Here is a 21,158-nt window from a genome sequence, read left to right on the forward strand (position 1 = left end):
CAATCATGGACAGGGGAAAAGGAAAGAGGGGTGCCAGGTTGCAGGGAACAGTGCTACAGCGCCAGCTCTGGAAAGGAGGCTGCCCACCTATCCATACCCCTTCTCCAGAGGGAGCAGGCCATAAAGCAGGGAGGCAGTGAGCTTAATTGAATTCATGTTTAATAATTACAGGCACCGTGCCCCCCCTTCCCCCTGCCCAGGCAGCAGCAGGGGTGGTGCAGGGGCTGGGGCATATGCCCCCAGCAGCGAGGACGGCAGTCCCATGAGTGATTTTCAGAAAATAAAAAAGGACCCCAGGGGCAGGCGGTGGTGCCCCCCCCACCAAGACACACCAAATTTCAAGACTTTATATATAATATATCTCTGTGCCCCAGGGGGAGGAGAGGGACACCTGGCAGCATCCTGGAGGGGGGGGCCCCAGGCAGCCCCAAGCCATCCTGCCTCTTCAGCCATTTTATTAGCTCAGACACATCGCACTACAGGCACCCATTGCCACCGCCGCTGCTGCCGCCCCCCCTGCAGTCTGGGCGGCTGGCAGGGCCATCCGAGTGTCCATGGGGCTCCAAGTCCCCGGCCCCACCCGCCCTCAGTTGTGGTCAGACTCCTCCTCCTCCGCCTCACGAAGCCACTTGAAGAAGGCTGTGACAGATTTAAGGGCCACGCCCTTGCCCTGTTGCTCAGCAGGGTCCTTGCTACTCTCCCAGCTGTAGAAGGCATCCTCTTTCACCACATCCTCGTCATACAGCGTGTCAAAGAACATCCGAAGCAGGTCTGCAAGCAGGCAGGATGAGAGCAGTTAAAAGGAGTGCTGCCCACAGCCACCCCACTCCACTCCGAGGCTCCGCAGTTAAAACAAGGGGCCTGCCCTGCCATCCTGATAATTGTCTGACCATCCCAGAGTGACTAGGTAGGTCTGTAACAAGATGTTATTCTCATGTTCTAAGAGAGGGTGCACGGTAATGAGTCACAGCAAAACCTTACAAACCCACCCTAGCTTCACCTCAGCAGCTTCACTCATGATATATTTAATGAGGAAAAACTATACACAGAATTGGTACTCCTCAATTTAGGAATGACATTAAGTCCCAGATGTATCACTCACCAAAGTCAAGGCTTTATAACCTGCAACGTTCACTGGCCCCCATTATAGATGCTGGTAAACTCAGATCCCAATTTCCTCTTATATTACCACACATACCCTGAACATAGAAATCCTCTCTGGCCTTGAGACTTTTACATGTGTTGCATCCTTTGCCAGGAACATCCTCTCTTGTCACCTTCCTACTGAATTTCTTTAGGCTCAACTCCAGCACCCCTTGCTCTCTGACCCTCTTTCTCCACACATCCTGGCTATTAGTTAAGCCTTCCCAAGCACTTGTTCTATAAGCACTGAACACAACAATCCCATAACCCCACACTGCACTGCCAAAATTTCCAAAAGCAGAGGGAGCCCAAGCAGCAAACACATTTTCTTCTGAATACAAAAAGCCTCGGATCTGGAATCTAGGCCTAGATGAAACGCTTACAGCCATCTATGAGAAGCTGCAAGCCAGGATGTTCCTCAGGGTACACACACCCTCAAATCCACAACACCACTCCCCAGACCCATCCTACAGCAGCAGAGCATTTATCCCAAACTTGTGTTCCAAATTCCATGCACACCCACCCTGAGGACCTACACAATTATCCACCCTGCCCTTTATTTCTGAGCCCAAGTTTCTCCCATCTAAACACAAAAGGCCTCCTTTACAAGCACTATCTCTTACAATCAAACAAGAGATTTCTGTCTTAAAACGAGATTAACTAATCTCAAAGATTCTGTCTACACTTGCTATTTTCCTTTCTTCCTGTCTCAGTCAGGTATTAGTCATTTTCAATACAGACTGCCCCTCTTCTACCAAATACTGTTTATGCCAAAATGGCCTCCATGTTTTTACACCCCAAAGGCCCTAAATGTTCAGGTCTGCTCCTATGGAACTCTCAAGTAGCACCTAATATTACAGACCACTTCCCTCTACTAAAATTACTTTGTTCATAGGGCCCTGTCCTCCTCTGATCCCTACCTGGGGATCCTCCACTTCCTCAACATTCTATCCCAGACTCTCACCACTCTCCCTCAGGCAATCCCATATCCTCTGGTGACCGGCCACCAACCCTGACCTCTTCCTTTCCAAATGAATTCCCATACCCAGCTGTCTACCTGACATCTCTGATCACCCCCACCCATGGACTGCAAACTCATTATCCAACGTTCCTAATCCCCCAGGCGAATGGTACCACACCATCCCCTCACCTGCTAAAAAGAGCATCCTGGAAGTCCTGTAACTTCCCTGCTCTTATGACCTCTCCTGCCACGTTAGTGTTATATTTTAACTGTAACCACACAACTCCCAGCCTCACTGTTACCAACAAGTTTGAGCCACCGAAACACAACCTGCTCCTAATTCACTGCTCTTGCCATGTTCACATTCACCCTATTCCAAACCACTCTTCCTACTTACTAATGGCCAGGATGATCTAAAAACTTAAAATTCCACAAACCTTTTTCCCAGCCTTTGGCTGAAGGCAAAATTTGTCCCATGGCTTAGACAGCCCTGCAGGACCTGGCCCACATCCATCTCTCCAGCCCCATCTCACCTCACACATAACTACTGCTATGTCAAGTCCTTTCTGCCTCATGGCCTTCCTTTACACACAATTCCTTCATTGCAAGTCTCCCCCTCCCATTTGTCATTGGGCTGGTTTGTCAGTTCCCACTCATTATCCCTTACACTAGGTGTCCCTGGAGAGCTCCCTGCAGGACCCATCTTTCGACACTCATCACCACTGCTAAGACTCCATGCCTACACAAGAACTGAGCTTGACTTAATTACTGCCTAAGTCCCAGTACCTTGGCACATCCCTATTTGCCGAATGCACACTCTCAGGCATGTTAACCTAAATCTCAGTCTCCCAATATGGAAAAGGGGATGATAGTTGTGAGAATTAAATGAGGCAAGGAAAGAAAAGCCTCTCCGCCCCCCGCCAGGCCTCAAGAGTACTTGGTCCTTAGAAATCGTGATCACTTCTCACCTCCATGCTCCTGGCATCTAACAGCTGGCTAAGCAAAAAATGGCAGTCAATTAGCCTTCAAAGCTGAGTCTTAACACCTTCCATTTGTAGGCAAGGAAACAAACCCGTGCAGAGGAAAGAAATCAACCACCAGGGCGTTTTGCTCTCCAGGGACCACCCCCCTTTCTTGGGTTGAGGCCCTTTCCATGACTCCCCCTACTCTCTGGCAGCGCTCCCATCCCCACGCCCTGCAGCCTGGCTCTTACTGGCGGGCTGTTCTAGGGTCACTACGAGGGCCTGAAGGGCGTAGAGCGCCTGCAGCTCCTTTTGCTCATCACACAGGTATTTCTGGAGCAGTTTCGCTCGCGCTTTCAGCACCGCGACATCCACTCGGAGCGGCGTCTCAACTACAGGGAAGAAGACAAGAGTTTAAGTGGACTAATGCACCCTCAACCTGGTCCATAACTAGGAGGTAAACACAAAAACCTCCCTCCCACCATTTGTCTGCTGGGCCCACCCTTGCCCCACCATCTCCCTGGCTCTTCTTACAGATAATTGCAGAATAGCAGACAGTTGTCATGAGGGCTCGAACTAGCGTGTTGGATGCTACCTGCTGCTCACTCAGGTTGGCCTGTGCAGAAGAGAAACAAATGGCCCATAAATTCTCTACCCACACACCAAGAACTCCTCTCCTTTATTCCTCCCTCCAGTTTCTCCCAGGAGAAACCTACCTCTATCCAGTCAAACACCCGCTGGTTACTGCTGCCCTCCTTTAGCAGCTTCTCCAGCTGCCTGCTCAGTTCCTCGGAAGAGAGCATCCTTTGGCCAGGAGCTTCTGACTCCTCCCCTAAGGTATACTCCACCTTCTACAAGAAGACCCACAGTCAGGAGGTAAGTGCACCATGTTGAGTGTGCTGAGGGAAAAGGAAGAAGAATGGCCAGTCCCAAATGCTAGAATTAGCTGAACTCCAGGCACAAACCTGTTCAGCGACGAATGCACTGACATCCTGGCCTTCGGGTAGAAATTCCTTCCAACTGAGTCCAGCCTCTCGCCACAGCGTCCCCACCTTTTTGGGACCCTGGAAAAATGCAAGACCAATTCAACAACCTTCTCTCCCTCAAACACCTAGCTCCACAAATGTCACCCAACAAATATTTACTGAAAGACCAACAGGTGCCCACTAGGTGCTCAGGATGTTACAGAGGTACCAAACAGGCACAGTCTCTCCATGCCTACAGATGAGTACTGGACACAGACATCAGCCAAATAATATGTCCACCCAAAGACATAAATCATCTACCCCAGTGCTAAGAACCCGGGGATGGAGGGTAGCCTAAGAACCTCTACAGAAGAGGTCAGTCAGCTTTCATAGAATTACCTTTACTGACAAAGGTATAAACAACCAAACCCAAATACCTCATTTCAGCCTTCCGCACTCCTCTATGCTTCTTTTTCTAAAACAGCTTAGTTTTTCATTATTCCAAGCAAACAAATGCTCACAGGAGAGGACAACTTCTAACAAATAAGCCTTTTTGGTTACCAGGTCCAGAAAATTTGAGAAGCAGATATATCCCCCACAATCCCCATATAAACAGTCTGAGCCCATTTTGAGAGGGGACAAAAGATTCTGAACTTATTACTGTTTATAACAAAACATATTCAGAATGATGACATCAACCCTTATTAAGACAACCATAGTTCACAAATTTTAAAGATGCTAATCCTAATGCCACTGAATGGTCTCACAGTTGATACATTACATCTAAACGAACCACCTTAAGTGTTTTAACAGTGTAGCAAAAACGTGTACTACAACATGCTGCACTAAGATTCAACGCAATACACATAGTTTAATATGCCTCTCTTTTTTGAAAACACAAACTACCCAAACACAGGTTTCTATCTAAAAGGATAAATAAGACGCTGAAAGAACAATTCCCTTCCATTCAAGTCTCATCTGTCCAAGCCCCAGGAGCAGCTAAACTCTTCAAAGTGCTCTTCCCAGCTCTGGCAACCACGAAGTGCCCTACCCACTTGCCTTTCCCATCTCTCCTTCTCTCCATGACATTTGCTTGTCACCACCAACTTTCACAAAGCAGTTCTAGCACCCTTCTGGGAAAGCTTTCCATCATGAACATCACCAAAGAGACACTCCTTTGCAACCTCACAGTACTCAAGACACTCCATTCTATTTTATTTCACACTGTTTTTATTAAGCTGCTTCTTACTTTTCTCTTCCAGCTCGTTTCCTAACTGTGTTTTATTCACTGTGGTATTCCCATTGTCTAGTATGTGGTTGATAAGTGTTTAAAAAAAAAAAAATGCTAGTTGAATGAGTGACTCAATCAATCAGGGATTTAGGGTCTTAGATTGCCAGTCTCCTCTAGTCTTGCCCAGAACTCATGACAGGAACTGGTCTGAGAGTGCCAGCCTCAACGTTTCCTCTCCCCGGTACCCAACACAGCACTACCATCACCATTAATCCTGTCCCACCAAAGGACCATAAGGCATCAGGGTCATGGCAACTGGCCAAAACCGTGTGGCGGGAAGAGAAGTTTCAACACGTCCCCCAAAGGCTCTCACTTACCATGCTTTTACACAGAAGCCCCAGGATCTCCAGCAACAGGGAAGCAGCTTTGCCCAGGGGTCTCAGAGGTTTTGTAATCTCCCTAAAGAGAAAGAAAAATACAGTGAGTGTGGATAGCCTCCAAAGCCCTCTCAGTACACTATCCCATCCCTCCCTAAACCCAGGCATTGAACCTGCCATATATGCCTCCTTCCCCAACTTTCTTGTCTTTACCTCCCCTGAATCCCACTAAAGAAGGCTTACCTGAAGAGCTCCCCCATAGGTATCCCACCTTCCTGCAGAATGGGCGTTACGAGTTCTGCTAGGTAGAGCCATACATGGGGGATGTCAATTTCCATGTCTTCAGCCAATTCTAAGATTTCATACAGCCTGCAAATGGAATTCAAAGTCAGGGCATTCTAAGGGTGCCCGGGCGGCTCAGTCAATTGAGCGTCCGACTCCCTAATTTTGGCTCAGGTCATATCTTGGGGTTCGAGCAGAGCCCTGTGGCAGGCTCTACACTCAGAGGGGACTCTGCCTGAGGATTCTCTCCCTCTCCCTTTGCCCCTCCTCCCACCTTCCCCCCCTCTTTCTCCTCTCTCTCTCAAATAAAAATAGATCTTTAAAAAAAAAAGGTCAGGGCCTTCTAGCAAAGCTGGGGCCCAACTCTCCTTCTGGGCAACATGGCATTGTTAAAGGATCAACTGTGGGGCCCCTTGAGAACACTTCCTAAACATGGGGCAATTATCTCAAGCTATAGCACACTCTGTCCTTGCACAGTACACCCTACCCCTGCCGGAAGTAACGCTGACCAGGCTGGCTGAGGAACCACTCTTATCCAAGGCTGCATGGGTCCTACAGAGGCGGGAAGTCTGTGGGTATGTCAAAGTAGAAGGCCCTCAGAAGGCATACCCTTGGTAGTACTGAGCAGTGGAGAGGTGCCCGGCAAAGAGCAGCTGGTGCAGCAGCCGCCCCATATGCTCCCGAGCGATGGTGCTGCGCTCCAGTGTTGACTCAATGCCATGCCGCACAAAGATGAAGAGCAGGGAGGGCGAGGCCAGCTCCTGTACGCACTGCACTGCCTCCTGCGGGGATGCGGGCAGGAGGGAGAGGGCAGTCACTGTCTGCTCTGGGCCCCATGCTCCATGCCTGCCAGCATATGTCCCACCCACTCTGCTGTCACTCAGACCCCACCCAATGCCCACCTTCATGTCATTGAGATGGAGGTATTCCTCAATGATGGCCTTGGATTTCTTCTCCAGCTCCTCCTCGGAAAGCACAGCCTTCGGGGGGCTCACTGGGGGCAGGGTGGCTTCTCGCTTCACTGCAGGGGGAAGAACAGATTGGAGACCCCTTAGTTCTTCTTTTTAAGACTTCATTTATTCGAGAGAGAAAAAGTGAGAAACAGCACAGAAAGAGAGGAGGAGAGGCAGAAGGAGAGAGAGGCAGACTCCCTACTGAGCAGGGAGCCTGTCATGGGCTGGATCCCTGAAGCCTGGGATCATGACCTAAGCCCAAGGCTAGACACAACCGAATGAGCCACCCAGGTGCCCCATGGAGACTCTTTAGTTCTAATTTTCCTAGCAAGAAAGGCCTGGAGCTCTGAAGATTAGAGACTGGCTAGTCCAAAACCCACACCTTTCCCTTCCTCTCCCAGCCCCTTACCGGCATCGCGACCGCGGTCCCGATCCTCTGTCAGGCTAGCTGCCTTGCGCAGTCCCTCAGGCTGGGAGGGCCGCTCTCTACTCCGCTCCTCCACTTCCTTGCTAAAGCTCCGCTTGGTGGCAGGTGTCCGAGAGCGATCGAGCCGGTCCCCACGGTCACCTCCCCGTTCACTCCGCTCTAGGCGGTCTCCCCGGTCCCCAGCTTTCTCACCTCTTTCCCGACTCAAGCTACTCCTGGAGAAAAAACAGGCATGTCACCTCTCACCTGTACTGCCTAGGCTAAGCCCCCTCTCATATAGCTACCATCGGGCCTAGTTCCTAGCATCAGGAATGTGCCCGAATTTAGCTAGGGGTGCTGAGCATTACAGGTGTGAGAACTCCTATGGCAACCACCGAAGACCAATGACAGTACGCCCCGCGTGATAAAAAGATACCCAGGAAACCTCACCTCTGTACCACACGTCTGCTATCTGTGCTTTCTGTAGGTACTGCTTGTTGAAGGGCTGAGAAGCGGTTCAAGGTACTAGTAGCTGGACGAGCAGCTTCTGATGCTGGGGAGGCAGAAAGCCCAGATCAAACTCTCTTCCTACTTTCTTCCACTCTATCTCCTACTCGCACTTTAGGACATTTGGTCCTACTCCCAACACGAACAGTTCTTTGAGTCCCTAGTCCCAAGCACAGACCTCCTGTAATTACCTAACCACACTGTACCAAAAGCCTCCCCTACAACCAGGCCTCTGCCCTCAAGAAAGAGGATTAACAGTCACCCAACTCTCTACAGTGGCCTCCATACCTGCATCGGAGGGCTTGGCTCCTGAGCCCCCACTGCTGCCCTTGCCCCAGCTCAATCGTCCTCCAGGTGCAAAGAGCTGGTTGTTAGAATCAATGGAGCCGGGCTGAGGAAGGAAACGGAATGGAGAAGTCATGAATCTGATCTGGCCAAAGCCTACTGCTACACAGTAGCAAACAGCCTAGACCAAGAGCCTGGCAAACTTTTCCTGTAAAAGGCCAAATAATAAATACCTTAGGCTCTGCAGGCCATACAGTTTCTATTTCTACTATTCCACTCAGCCACTATAGCGCAAAGGTGGTCACAGACAATACTTAAGGAGAATGATTATGGTTGTGTTCTAATAAAACCAAGGACACTGAAATTGACATTCTGCATAACTTCATAATACATATCATCTACTTTATTCTTTTCAACCGTTAAAAAACCATAAAGGCCACCTGTTAGCTGTGGAATATAGAGAAGCAAAAAATGGGCCAGATTTGCACTCTGGGAGTTTGCTGACCACTGGCTCAGACAAATGTGAATACACCCCCTTGAGTTGGCAGTCCTGTCTCTAGCAAGCTAACAGTCCAAGAGGAAAAATTCAGTGGCCACCTTTCCAACTTCAAAGAGTGAGGGCACCAAGATCCAAACCTAGGCTCAGTGCCTGTTTGATCCCTCTTTACCCTCTCACAGCCACCATCACCCTCTCCAATACACCCCCCTACCTTCGTGATCTTGGTGAGTCGTGAGGTGTCAATAGGGCGGCTGCCCTTGCTGATGGGGACTGTGTTCCAGCCACCATCATCCACAAGTGGGAGGCCACGGCCTGGGACAAAGAGAAAAGCATATTGCAATGAGTACCTCCTAGCACCCTTTCACCGGGGGCCGCCCCCAGCCCCTCTTCCTCAGATCCTCAGTTCCATCATGTGGTCTCAGTGGCCCAGACACGTGGCACTAACAAGAAGTCATCAGTGGAAAGCATAACCCCTCACTCTGCCCCCTCCTTAATCTGAGCCACAAACTCACTAATGGGTGGGCCTGGAGGGCCGCCCCGACGCTTGTCGCTGCCCTTGGCCATCAGCTGTTGCACTTTTACATGTTCCCAGTGCTCCTCCATCTCAGCCTCCTTGTGAATCTGGTCAATGGTCTTGGGACCCTGGTCCCCACGGCGTGGCACCCAGTTGCTCTGCGGGGACAGAAGACCAGTCACAAGGTCACCGTATCAGAGGGCCAGCTGAAGCAATGTTGGGAACCAGGGCACCGTGTACAGGCAGCAGACCGGCAGTGGGAAGGAGAGGACACACACCCGTCGCAGATCCAGCACGTCTTGCAGCATAAAGCGGATTCGTGATGAAGTCTTTTTTTCCTTAATGATTTTTTCCATCTGGTTGAAATACTGATCCATTCGGGGCTAGGAAGAGGCCAAGGGATCAGGTCAGGAACCAGTAATACCTCCCCCACAGCCACAGGCCCGGCCCCTCCTCAGACCCTCAGCTCCATCACTGGGGTTTGGCGGCCCACACAGCAGCCCAGCAAGGAGCTGGTGAGCCAACAGCAGACCCCAAGCACTTCGGCCTGTCCCACTCCACATCCCAGGACCCCTACCTTGGCTTTTTCAAAGTCCAGATCTTTGCCAATGGTAGTGAGCAGACGACAAAGGCATTCAAGGGACTCTTCGTCATGGTTCTTAAGTAACTTGACCACACAGTCATGCATTATCGCCTCTGTTAACATCTTCAGCTTAAACAACTCGCCAATAAACTTTATATTCCCTAGCGAGCGCCGCCGGGCTATGTCTCGAGCCTCTTCCAACTCTTCCTTCAGGCGTCCCCGTTCCTCTGCCTGCCAGTTATAGGACAGAAATCCATGAGAGAGGTACCCAGACACTGGACTAAAACCCTTCTCTCCTCCACTATCTGGATTCCCAACCCTAGCAGCAAGCATTTCCTGCCTTAAGGCAGAAAAGCCCCCAAAATACCATCACCCCCAGCCCCCTTTTACTCCCCACCCCACCATGTAGCAGAGCAGCAAGAGGCGGGCAGAGCACTTGGTGCATTCCTCACCGTGGCAGCTTCATCCATCTCTTTTTGCTTCTTCTCAAAAACTTCATCATCATCTTTGTCTTTTTCAAACTCTTTCTGACATCGATTCAGCAACAGTTTTCGGAAGTTCACAGTCACTGTTGGCTTTTCTGTAGTGGGCACTTTCAGCTGTATGTCAGAGAGAACATCCTATGTAGATGGGTCCCGAGTGGGCAGACCCTCCCAGAGTCTTTAGCTACCTAACGCAGAAGACCCTTGGCCCCCACTCTGCCACCTCCTGGCTGCCATCAACAGCACAGGCTGGAAGAGAACCAAGAAGCTGAACTCAAGAAGTCTTAGGAAGAGAAGGAGAAGACTAGACCACAAGGGTTAGTAACAGTGGAAACTAACCGCCATGAGGCAGCGGCACATGTTGGCATAGGCCACAGAGAAGTTGGGCTCTGAAATGGCCTTCTCGAAGATAAGGTCAATGACCCCTTTGAGGCGTTCCTCAGTGTCAATGGCCAGCTGCGTCACCTGCTTCATCAGCTGCTGGAACATCTGGGGTGTCAGCTTATTCAGGATGGAGCGCACCCTGCGGAACAGGTCCTGGGAGAGGAAACAGAAAAGACACAGAATCCAGTGAGGTTCTCAGAAGAGGTCGGTGGGAGAGTGGGAGAGATGGGAGAGGGTGGTAGGGGACTCAAGTAGCCACCAGTGATAAAAATGACAGAAACAAAGAGGGCAGAGCTGGCTCAGAGAGCAGAGCTGAAGAGAAGAAACAGCAAAAGCAGCACTGGCCAGTACCTGGGTTTTGCTGCCATCAGCATCCTCTTCCCCTCGATCCTTATCAGCGGCTGTCCGCTTGCTGCTGGGTTTCCAGGCTTTCTCTGCTTTGTTCAACTTTATATCTTCAGTCATTAACACTGTGGCAATGATCTTGCGGGGTTCCTTTCGGGGGCCCTGCTGAGAGCGCCGGGGTCCCAGACCAGCCTGCTAAGCAAGGGGTAAGGACGAGTGAAGACACAGGACAAGTCAGCAGAACCCGTTACACTGCTATCACACATTACAAGGGCAGATGCCCCCTCCCCTCAGCAGGACAAGGGAGCCATCCCCCACCCCCCCTTGACCATCTGTCCCTCTAGCCAATCCCACTCACCGGCCCTCGGGGCAGCTCCCCACCTGGCCCACCCCTCGGGGGCCCACGGTTGCTGAGGGCTGGTCGGCCAAGGTTGGCAAAGGAAGGAGTGAAGTCTGGACCACAATTTATGCCTTGAAGTTTAGTAGGGTCCAGTGGCCGCAGTGGTGTTTTATTGGCCTGCAAAGGGGACAGGGAAGGCGTGAGAAAGAGGCTATGGTTCCTGACTATTCTTTGAGGACCTCAGGCCCCTCCCCCAGCCAGCCAGCCCGCCAGCCTGAACAGACCTTCCCCCTCAAGCCTACCAACCTTATCCAACACCACATCGCTGATATGGGGCAATCCCTCCGGCTTCTGCATGCTGGCAAAGATGAACTGAAAGGCAAGGAGGAACTCACGGTCGTAGCGCTTTTTCTCTTCAAGGTTTAGAGGCTTCCACTGATCTACGAGGAAGACAAGATGAACCAATCACAACTTTGTCTCTCAGGGCCCTGGCAACAACACCCAACCCTTCTGAACCTTTCTTTCAGGATACTGGACTTTTTTTTTTTTAAGGTTTATTTACTTATTTGAGAGAGCACACGCACATGCACACGTGCAAGTGAGCAGAGAGAAAGAGAGAAAAAGCATGAGTGGGGGGAGGGGCAGTGGGAGAGGAAGAAGCAGGCTCCCCACTGAGCAGGGAGCCCATATAGGGCTCAATCTCAAACCCTGGGATCATGACCTGAGCCCAAGATAGATGCTTAACCCACTGAGCCACCCAGACACCCCAGCATACCTGACTTATACTCATACTTCTGTTCCCCAGGCTGGATGTTCTCTGCATTGTGAATTTTGTCTTCCTTTGAGTCCCAGGTCTCGTCTGCTTCCTCGGGCCTCGGGGGTGCACTACTGCCCTCAGGTTCCAGACCAGATCTGGTGCCCACAGGAGGCTGATTCTCCACTTCTGGTACTCCTGGGCTCACCTGTAAACATAGGATATTCCATTTTGGTTGCAGTATGACTAGTGTTCATACCCAAACTCTGTCCTCTCTCCTCCCTTACCTCCTTGAAGGCATCCAGAATGTCACCTACAGCCTCCTTCTTATTGAGCTCCTTAATTTTCCGTCTCCTCTTTGGCACAGACACTGCCACTGTTTGGGGGGGTGGGTAACAAAATAAGAATAACTTATGGAGTACCCCTAATCCCTAGGGAAATTAAAAAAGAAAAAAGCAACTACTCTACAATATTTCCTCTTTCCATCACACCCACTTCAGACTTAAAATTCCTTCATCTTGGAATTTTATCTCTTAGGTTCCATCAAGGGCTTCTATGACCCAGACACAGTGGCACAAATGAAAGGTCATCAATATAGAGAAAAAAACCCACGCTTTCCAGCCTGACCCACCTCCACCATCTAGCCACACCTTACCTTGGGTGGTGGCTGCTGCCTCCAAATTCTGCGACAAGTGGGCTGTAACAGGGGTGCTCTCTGGGGGAAGAAGTTCCTCTCCTCCTTTCTGACCCTCAGCGTCTTCTGCTTCTCCTTCTTCCTCCTCTTCCTCCTCTTCTTCCATTTCCTCCTCCTGAGCTGGGGAAGTAGCTGGAGGAGCCATAGCCGGATTGGCAGAGAGGATGGTGGGGGAAGCCACTGATGCGGGAACCTCCTTGTCCTGCTCCTCCGGCTCACTGACTGGGCTTAAGTCCACAGCTGGTGGCGAGGGGGCTCCGTTGAGCAGTTCCTCAGGTTGGGCAGTTGGAGCAATGGGCACGGGGGATTCAGAGGGACAAGCTTGGGGAGGGAGAGGAGCAAGCTCTGGGCTCGACTCCACCTCTGGTTCCAGATCCTCAGACGGGACCATGCCATTTGGTTCAGGAAGAATTTCCTCTTTGTGAGATGCAGAGGGGGTGGAAACCTGGAGAGGACTGGAAGAGAACTCAGACTCTGGAATCGGTTTGCTAAGTGTCACTTCTACTTCCAGTATGGGTTCAGCGAGGGGAGTGGGTTCTGGAGAGAGGCAATATGGCTCCCCAGGTTCACGGGGCAGAGGGGTGGATTCTTCTACAGACATCTGGATCATCCCTGTTGTCACAGTGTCCCCAGGAACAGAGAGGACTGCGAGATTAGGCTCAGACCCCGGTTCCAAGATTGGGGGTGGTGATGGGGTCGGACAAGGTGATGAAGGCTGGGATTCTGAAGGGCTGTGTTCTGGGCCAGGCAGGCCCGGCCGGCTCCCAATGATTGTTCCCTGGGACCGATCATCTACGCCACAGGAAAGAAGACAGTCATTAAAGGCAGGCCTTCACTGCTGTTGTTCCTCCTCCTCCCAGCCAAGACATTCCCAGCCTAACACCCACCCCTGCAATCTTATCCCACCTTAGCCTTTTCCCTTCTCACCCAACATCTGGTCCACTCGCAAAATCCCACTACCCATTCTTCTCTGGCACCCAGGTCAAGTTACTCCACCTCCTTAGCATGTGAAATTGTCACCCTCCTTGTCCCCATAAAAGCTCTGCCCTACCTGCTCACTTACCTGGCCGGACAACAACAGCAACCTGGGGTGTCTCCCCATTAGCTTGAGGCTCCAGACCGCCTCCCGTCTGCAGGACACAAAGGGTTACCAAATTTGCCCTGAAGAGGCCCACAACCCTTCTCTACTAGAGCCATTGCTACTTTAACTCTGCCTAAAAATCCAGGAAAACAGGGAAAGAAATCCCTTAGTTGAAAGAAAAGATCAAAGGACTTGGCAACCCAGGTCAGAACAGCCATCCTAGCCAGGGCCTCACGCAAAGATCAGACAATACCTGGGGAGGGGTGGGTGTGGAGGCAGTGCGGGCCCCAGACATTATCTCCTCTGTGATATCCTTCCCTCCTTGGTTTGGATCTCGAATTCGGATCTGGGGAAAGAAAGCTCCGGGATGAGTGGGAAACAGGAGGAGCCCACCTCTCCACCCTGCCCCACTCCTAAGACTCCAGGCCAACCCCCCACCCCCCACTGGGAAGCAGGTGGGTGGGTGCCAGAAACCCCATGAGTTCTACTGTCAACCCATCCAGCTCATCTTGTACTCCCTACCCTGGCCCCCCATCCCTAAGAGACCCTTGACCTCACAGAGCACCCCCGTACATCACAATGCCCCTCCCTCCATCAGCCCTGCCCCACCAGCAGTCCCCAAGTCACTGGCTGCACACCATGGGGCCCAGGACCCCCATCTAGCACCCATACAGCTCACTTGTGGCTAGTCTGCCTGATCTCTGGGGGCAGGGCCCAGATCCAGTGGGTGGAGCCAGGGTGACTCAGCGGCTTCCCCAGCCCTGGCACCCTATTCTGGGCACCACGCCCAGGGCTTGAGGATTGAGCAGAGGCGGAGGCCTCAAGAGCTTCCAGGACTGGGAGGTGGGGGGTGGGGCCACAGAAAACAAACGATTTCCAAGACAAGCCACCAGAAACGTAAAACCAAACATAGATCTTATAGACCCCCAGAACCTGGGTCTCTTAGGAACTCCCGCAGGAGCCACCTCAGTCCTCCCATGAGCCACTTCTATACTGAAGTCTTAGTCCTTACAAAGAACCTAAGCACTTCACAGATCTCCATTCTCTAACCACTCCCAGCTGAAGATCTCCTTCCTCAACTTTCTGCTCCCTGACCCACAATGTGCCTGACCTTGATTCTCCCTCTACCAGATGTCCCAGAGCCCCTTGCTGCTACTCACGGTCTTCCGCTCCCTCTTGGGAGCAATCTGGGGTGGCTGGTTCATCAAAACTGGGGCGGGGGCCACACCAGTGGGAAACTGCTGCACACCCTGGGCTGGATAGTAGGCGCCAGCTTGGGGGAGGGGGAGAGACACAGAAAGGAAGAATGGCGGCAGCGTCAGGGCCCAGCCATATACAAACGCCTGCTTGAACGCCTCCCATCCCCAGAACCTCTCATCACCCACAGCCGGCCCCTTGCCCTGCCCCACCCACCTCCCCAAGGGAATTAGGTGTCTATCAAAGCTGGGGAACCAGTCTGAACTGCGTTTATAAGAATTCCTGACACTGACATACACACACCTCGTAGACAGGCACTCCTTCCCCACCACATACCAGCTGCCACTACCAGGACTTCTATTTCACTTCTACCCTATAAGGTATTACGTATGCCCCCAACCCCCAGCAACATACATGCATGTATTCTGAGGGAACAGCAACTACTTAACCTGAAACAGAATCAGATCTTTGGCTGGGATTGAGAAAGACAGATTTGCCAACCCTGTTCCACTTAACCTGAATCCAGTTCCAGTCTCCAGCCCTTTACTAAGGGGCAAGGAAACAAAGAGTAACATTATGAACCAGGCCCAGGATGTGGAAAAATTAATTCCTTAAAGCAATGGTCTCCAAAATGGGATGTGTTCTTTAATCTCATCCATAATCTCCACTTGTTTTTAACAAGCAACATTAAGTGTGTTGTTTAAATGATGCATGTGTATAAACAAACAAAAACATACATGTATTAGAGGTACATACTCAAAATTTTTCCTGACAGATGATCAAAAAATTTTGGAAACCACTGCCATAAAGAACAGACTAATCCTTCCCTAGAACATAAATGAAAAACAGCTACAAAACCTTCCAAATCCACGTTACATGGGCTCCCACCAACCATGGAACAAGTGTCACAGGGAATGCTTACTAAGAGGCCCTCAAACTTGTGCCTTGGACACAGGGAGGACTCCCAACTCTCGCCAATAGGATAAAATGCTCCCTGCCCCCCCCAACCCACCCAACACCAGTTTCACATTAGCACCGATCCCTACTACCTACTAACCCTATCGTTTTTAGACCGAGGAATGAGCCTAGGAAGGGTCTAGGAATTCGTGGGTGAGTTTAGATGCTCCCTGGGACTCACTCCCACGGGACTCCCTCCTCTGCTTACCGTAAGTCCCAAACTCTGTAGGGCTCGCACCCGGATAGAAGCTTGGGGCTCCTGGCTGTACAGGATACTGTTGTGTCGGGACAACATATGTGGAACGCCCCTGGTGGGTAAGAGGGAGGAGGAGGGGAGAGGAGTTGAGGGAGCTATGAGTACCGTATCAGACTACAAAGAGAATGCAAGGCATGACAGGACAAGACACTGTGGGCAATGACCAGAAGGAAGTCCCACCACTGCAGAAGAAATGGGACTGGAGGGTCAGGGTAAGGGAGAGGAGGGTTGGGGTTTAAGGTTCGAGGCTTCCAGCCCCCAAGCCACCAACCTCACCTGTCCAGGGATGTAGTAGGCCCCTTGGGAGGCTGAGTAGGAGATCTGGGAAGGGATCATCATTACTTGGGATCCAGCAGGGTAGACATGGGCAGCTGGGCCAGGGCGGGCGGGGGCTGCACTCTGCACTCGGGTGGCTGCACTGCTTGGGGGCTGGGCCCGGCTGGGGTAGAAGTGCTGTCAAGAGGGAGGAAGGCAGTTGGTGTTGGTAAGGGAGGAAATGGGACACCAAAATGGCCACTCCACAATGTCTCTCATCTGGGGAGAAGTACTGGGGGCTCTGGAGCACAAGGGCCAATCCCAACTCACTTGACCAACTGATGGTTAAGTGGCCCCTGGTACTCACATGTAACCTCCACATTCAGGTATGCACTTTGCACTCCATGAATATTTACTCCCTCACTGCCGTGCATTCTCATGTCACCTCTACCAGGCTACCCCTCTGCAAAGGCTCCCTAATACCCAGATGCATCATGCCTAAGTAAAGCCCTTTTGGGCAACATACTCCCCAGCATGCACTGCTCCACCCTAAGGTACAGAGGAGCTAACCACTAACATGCAACAGTCTCCCAGTTCCCAGATATGCACTCTGCCAAGATCTAGCCTCTAACATGCATCACTCCGCGTCAGACTGAGGACCTTAACAGCAGACGTGTCCCCACCCTGAAGACCCGGTCCCTGTGTCTAGCCCTTGACTAGGGTGGAGGTTAAGGGTGAGACCACGAGAGGGTCCAGGATTAGCAAAGGGGTATTACCTGCAGAGACCTGAATCCTCCCTGAGAGCACATGGGGACAGGAAAGAAGAAAATTATCCCCAAGGTGATGAGGGAGAAAAAATGAAGAAGCAGGACAAGAATGCTCCCACTTAGGAAGAATTTAGGGAACAGAGAAAGGCAAGAACCAGCTGGAGTGATTATCTCGCCATAGTGCAAAGAGAAAGAAGGGAAGGGGAATGGAGCATTCACAACCCCCTGAGAAAAGGAGGAAAGAGGAAAAGAGGAGTTGGCAGCAGGGCCCAAAGCACTGCTCCCAATTCTCAAGGCACCAGGACCCCTAATAATGCCACCCCCACCGATTCCATACTCCCCAAGGGGCTGCCCACTGTAAGTAATCAACAGCACAAAGTGCAGAGCCGCATGAAAGAACACAAAGCAACTGTCAGGAAAATGGGGCAGGTACAGGGCCTCCAGAGTTTCCATCCTAGGCCCAAAACTGGCCTAAACTTTCCATGGCTCCCACCCAGGCCCCCTACTCCCCTCCCCACAGCCCCTCACCTGGCGGGGCTGAGAAGGCGTGTTCATTTGTGTCGCTTGTGGCGTACTGAACACCACCGGTGCTGTCTGCCCCGGGGGAAACGCTGGCTGAAGGGGGGAGACCAGAGTTCAGCAAGAGGGGAAACCCGGGTGGGGCAGAAACCTAAGCTGGTAAAGTAAGGGGAGCAGACCTGTGGCAGGAGCATCAGCAGTCCACATGCCCCCTCTTCCCCATGACAGCCCCTGAGAACAGCCCAGGGGCCCTGTCTCAATTTGGCAGCAGGAAGCTGCACTTTGCCCTGACACAGATGGGGGTGGGAAAATCCAGAGGTTGGAACCTGTTCCTGACCAGCTGCCCGATCGCCCCCACCCCCATCCCAGTCTCTACTAATTCCTCCCTAATTACCTGTGGGAGTCCAGGGGATGGGGCAGGTGGGGGGCCTGTGGGCTGTGGAGCTTTGTTCATTTCATTTGGTGCCACATCAGGGTCCCCCCAGCACCTGTTAGGAAAGAGTGGAGCTCGGAAAGGGGAAGGGACCCAAGCTTAAGGCAAATGGGAGTGGGGGAGGGGATGAAGGAAGGGCTGGGTCCCACACAGAGTCCCAGAGGCGTGAAAGGGGTGAAGGAGCAGAAAAGATCTATCTTATGTCCCCGCCAACACGTTGTCAAACCCGCATCACCTCCAACCACCCCCTGGTCTGCTGAAACAGCCCCCTCACTCACCCCCTCGGTTAAGAATAAGTCCACGGTGCGGCCTACAGGTTCTGGGCATCCGAGGGCCTGGGGTTGGGAGGTGAGGGGTATCAACCTGGCTCCGCGGGGCCCAAGACCAACCAGACCGGAAATTCCAGGTCTCGCTGGCACCAGGCTCCCGGATCACAAACGGAGCTAGCAGCTTCGGCCGTGGTGTCCCCACCCCCCACCTGGGGACACCCGGTTCGGGGGCCAGGCCCAGGGGCACACAAGGCACGCCTGCTGCGGGTAGCCGCGGGGGCACCCTCACGGGGCCAGACGCTAGGCCTGCCGCCGCCCAGAAGTGGAGGCCAGGAAGGGCGGGAGTCGGGCCGTAAAAGGCCAGGCGGGCGGCGGCCGAAGAGGAGCCGGTTCCTAGCAAGTGAGGGTCGGCCCGGAGGGCGGGCGGGGCCGGGGGCTCCTCCCTGCCCGCCGCTGCCGCCTCCCTCCCCTGCGCCCTCCCTGCGCAGCGCCGGCCAGTGCCAAAGAACAACGTGTCACTTCCCGGCGGCCGGGCCGCAAAGGGGGGAGGGGGCGGTGGGCCGGGAGCCGCGGTGCCTGCGCCCGCGGGGCCCCCTCGGGTCAGGCCGAGGTGGCACTTCGCGGCCGGAGAACCCGGCACCTTACCAGCCCACGGGGACCGCATATTCCGGCCCCGCGCTCCCCCACCCCCACCCAGCAGTCAGGCCGGGCCAGGCCGGGCACACGTGGGCCAGGGATCGGGCCCTGGCGGGTCGGGGCCCGGACTTGGGCCGCGGGGCCACGGCGCCGGGGCGGCTGCGCAGGGCGGCCGGTCCCGGCCCGGATGGCGGCGGATGCGGGGGGAGGGGGTGGGGGGGCCGGGTCGGGCCCGGACATGGCGGCTTTACCTTCAGTCTCCTTCAGTCCGCGCGGCCGAGCCCCACGCAGCCGCACAGACGTAGTCCACAACCATTTCCGGCTCCCCGCACAGATCCCGCTCGGCGGCCACCGCTTCTCCGCAGGCGCAGCCGGCGCCCCCACGTGACCGGCGCAGAGGGCGGAGTTGCGCTCGGCGCCGGGGAGTACAGACGATTTGCCCCGCCTCGTCATGTGACAGTCGTTGCCCGCCCCCTTGTCCCCTCCCGAACTTTGGAACTTCCAGACCGACCCCCCTCTGCGTCTCTGTTCCGCTGTTCTTTTAGTTCATTCATTCTTTGAACAGGCATTTATTGAGTGCATACTAAGTACTAGGCCAGTGGTGGCGGTGGCGGGGAGGGGCGGGACGGGACGGGACGGGGCGGGGTGGGGAGCGTGTTGAGAATACCGAAATTAAAGACTCTTGTCCTGCCAAAATAAATCATGATACAAATACGTAAAGAAATACAAATTATGCAGCCTTTGAAAATAAAGTGAAGTACCTATTAAACTGAATGCTAGGCTAAAAGGACTGAAACATTCTAAGGAATTCGTACGAGGAAATTTGCCTTACAAAGATCAGCCACTAACCTGGGAGGGACAAAAGTCAATCATGGAAAGTTCAGAATAATGATGGAAGAAGTAATCCCAAAATTCCTGCCGTGCAGCCAAAAGACTTTTGGCACCAGGAGGAATCGTCCTAGAGCCACAGCCAAATTCACATACTCGAATAGCCTAGGTTTTAATCCAAACTCTGCTACTTCCCGGGCCATGTACTTGCTACCTATCTACTTAGTAACTGTTGTAAAATGGGAAGATTTGAAACCAAGCAGTTTGGCACAGTCTGAGCTTTTAACCACCGTGCTCTCACAATGATAAATTCCACGCTATTGGATTAAAGATTAAGATTAAAGGGGCTAATTCCTGTGAAAAGGGCTTGAAACAGTGCCTGCGTACTTGGCAAAGACACTTGTGCACTGTGGGTGTGGGTGTGTTCATGTGCACACATATAATCTCAAAAGAAAACATTTTCTCCATACCAACGAAAACGTGGTCACTTAATATATATGACCGATGTGATCTCAATCTTCACAATTTCCTATAAAATAAACTGCATTCTTCCCATTGTGTATGTGAGGAACTGAAGCTCCAAAGGAGAGCAAAATAGATTCATGGAGGAGGAACCATAGTAAGAATGAAAATGCAGATCTAGTGTTCTCTGACTCTTCATTTTGGTTCTGTGACTTTGTCATGTATGACTCCTTTCTCTACTCTTCTAATTTCTTTCTCCTAAGCAAACTAATATATAAAAATCAACTACTAAATATATATATATATATATATATATATATATATATATATATATATATATATATATATATACTTGCCTACATGCCAACTGAGAGAAACCTCTCTCTCAAACTCATTAGAACAAGGTACCACCTAAAAGACATCTCCACCTGATCATCCCACAGGCATTTCAAATTGTGTATGCCCCCCCCCCCAAAAGTATGCCCAGATAGAAACTTATCATCTTTCCCTACTCAGGAGTCCTCCATCTCAACCCCATACATGTTGGTGCCCATCTATTCTTTTCCAATGAATAATGCCTAACCTGGAAATCTGGGATTCATCCTACATTCCTTCCCATCCATGTACTACCTCTAATCAGTCACCAGGTCCTCTTGGTATTTGGATCAAATTCAAGTCCTATTATACTTAAAAAATCTTTCTTCTGCCCTTCCCCACTTCTAATACCCTAGTTAAGGCATTTATTCCCTTTGCCTGGTCTCCCAGCCTCCATGGTGAGCTTCCTAACCCAGATAACTTATGCCACTTTCCCACTCTCACTCAGTGGTCTCC

General features: G+C 52.1%; 1 protein-coding gene across 10 annotated transcripts; it reads right to left on the reverse strand.

Annotated features, from left to right (window-relative positions):
* Positions 1-142: 142 nt before the first annotated feature.
* On the reverse strand, positions 143-19,346 carry LOC111147151 (eukaryotic translation initiation factor 4 gamma 1). 10 transcript variants are annotated; one of them, XM_022503063.1, is made up of 32 exons: positions 19,289-19,346; positions 18,094-18,467; positions 17,709-17,795; positions 16,435-16,611; positions 16,111-16,210; positions 14,909-15,021; positions 14,002-14,094; positions 13,731-13,797; positions 12,629-13,459; positions 12,261-12,349; positions 11,995-12,181; positions 11,526-11,659; positions 11,238-11,396; positions 10,886-11,074; positions 10,490-10,687; positions 10,121-10,267; positions 9,663-9,899; positions 9,364-9,468; positions 9,084-9,243; positions 8,783-8,883; positions 8,076-8,178; positions 7,731-7,833; positions 7,284-7,516; positions 6,824-6,942; positions 6,531-6,703; positions 5,883-6,008; positions 5,640-5,721; positions 4,032-4,130; positions 3,783-3,917; positions 3,601-3,682; positions 3,318-3,458; positions 143-771 (listed from the first exon to the last, which is right to left on the reverse strand). In XM_022503063.1, the coding sequence occupies exons 2-32, from the start codon at positions 18,151-18,153 to the stop codon at positions 587-589; spliced, it is 4,815 nt and encodes a 1,604-aa protein (XP_022358771.1). In that variant the 5' UTR covers positions 18,154-18,467; positions 19,289-19,346; the 3' UTR covers positions 143-586. The 10 variants fall into 10 exon arrangements, with proteins under 10 accessions (XP_022358771.1, XP_022358802.1, XP_022358789.1 ...); XM_022503094.1 differs by lacking the exon at positions 17,709-17,795 and having other exon boundaries at positions 18,094-18,187; positions 18,411-18,467; positions 19,289-19,345; XM_022503081.1 differs by lacking the exon at positions 19,289-19,346 and adding an exon at positions 17,190-17,210 and having other exon boundaries at positions 10,886-11,071; positions 18,094-18,830.
* Positions 19,347-21,158: the final 1,812 nt, after the last annotated feature.

The sequence above is a fragment of the Enhydra lutris genome, unplaced genomic scaffold (genome assembly GCF_002288905.1).
Source record: "Enhydra lutris kenyoni isolate GAN:26980312 unplaced genomic scaffold, ASM228890v2 scaffoldscaffold2, whole genome shotgun sequence".
Classification (NCBI taxonomy): domain Eukaryota; kingdom Metazoa; phylum Chordata; class Mammalia; order Carnivora; family Mustelidae; genus Enhydra; species Enhydra lutris.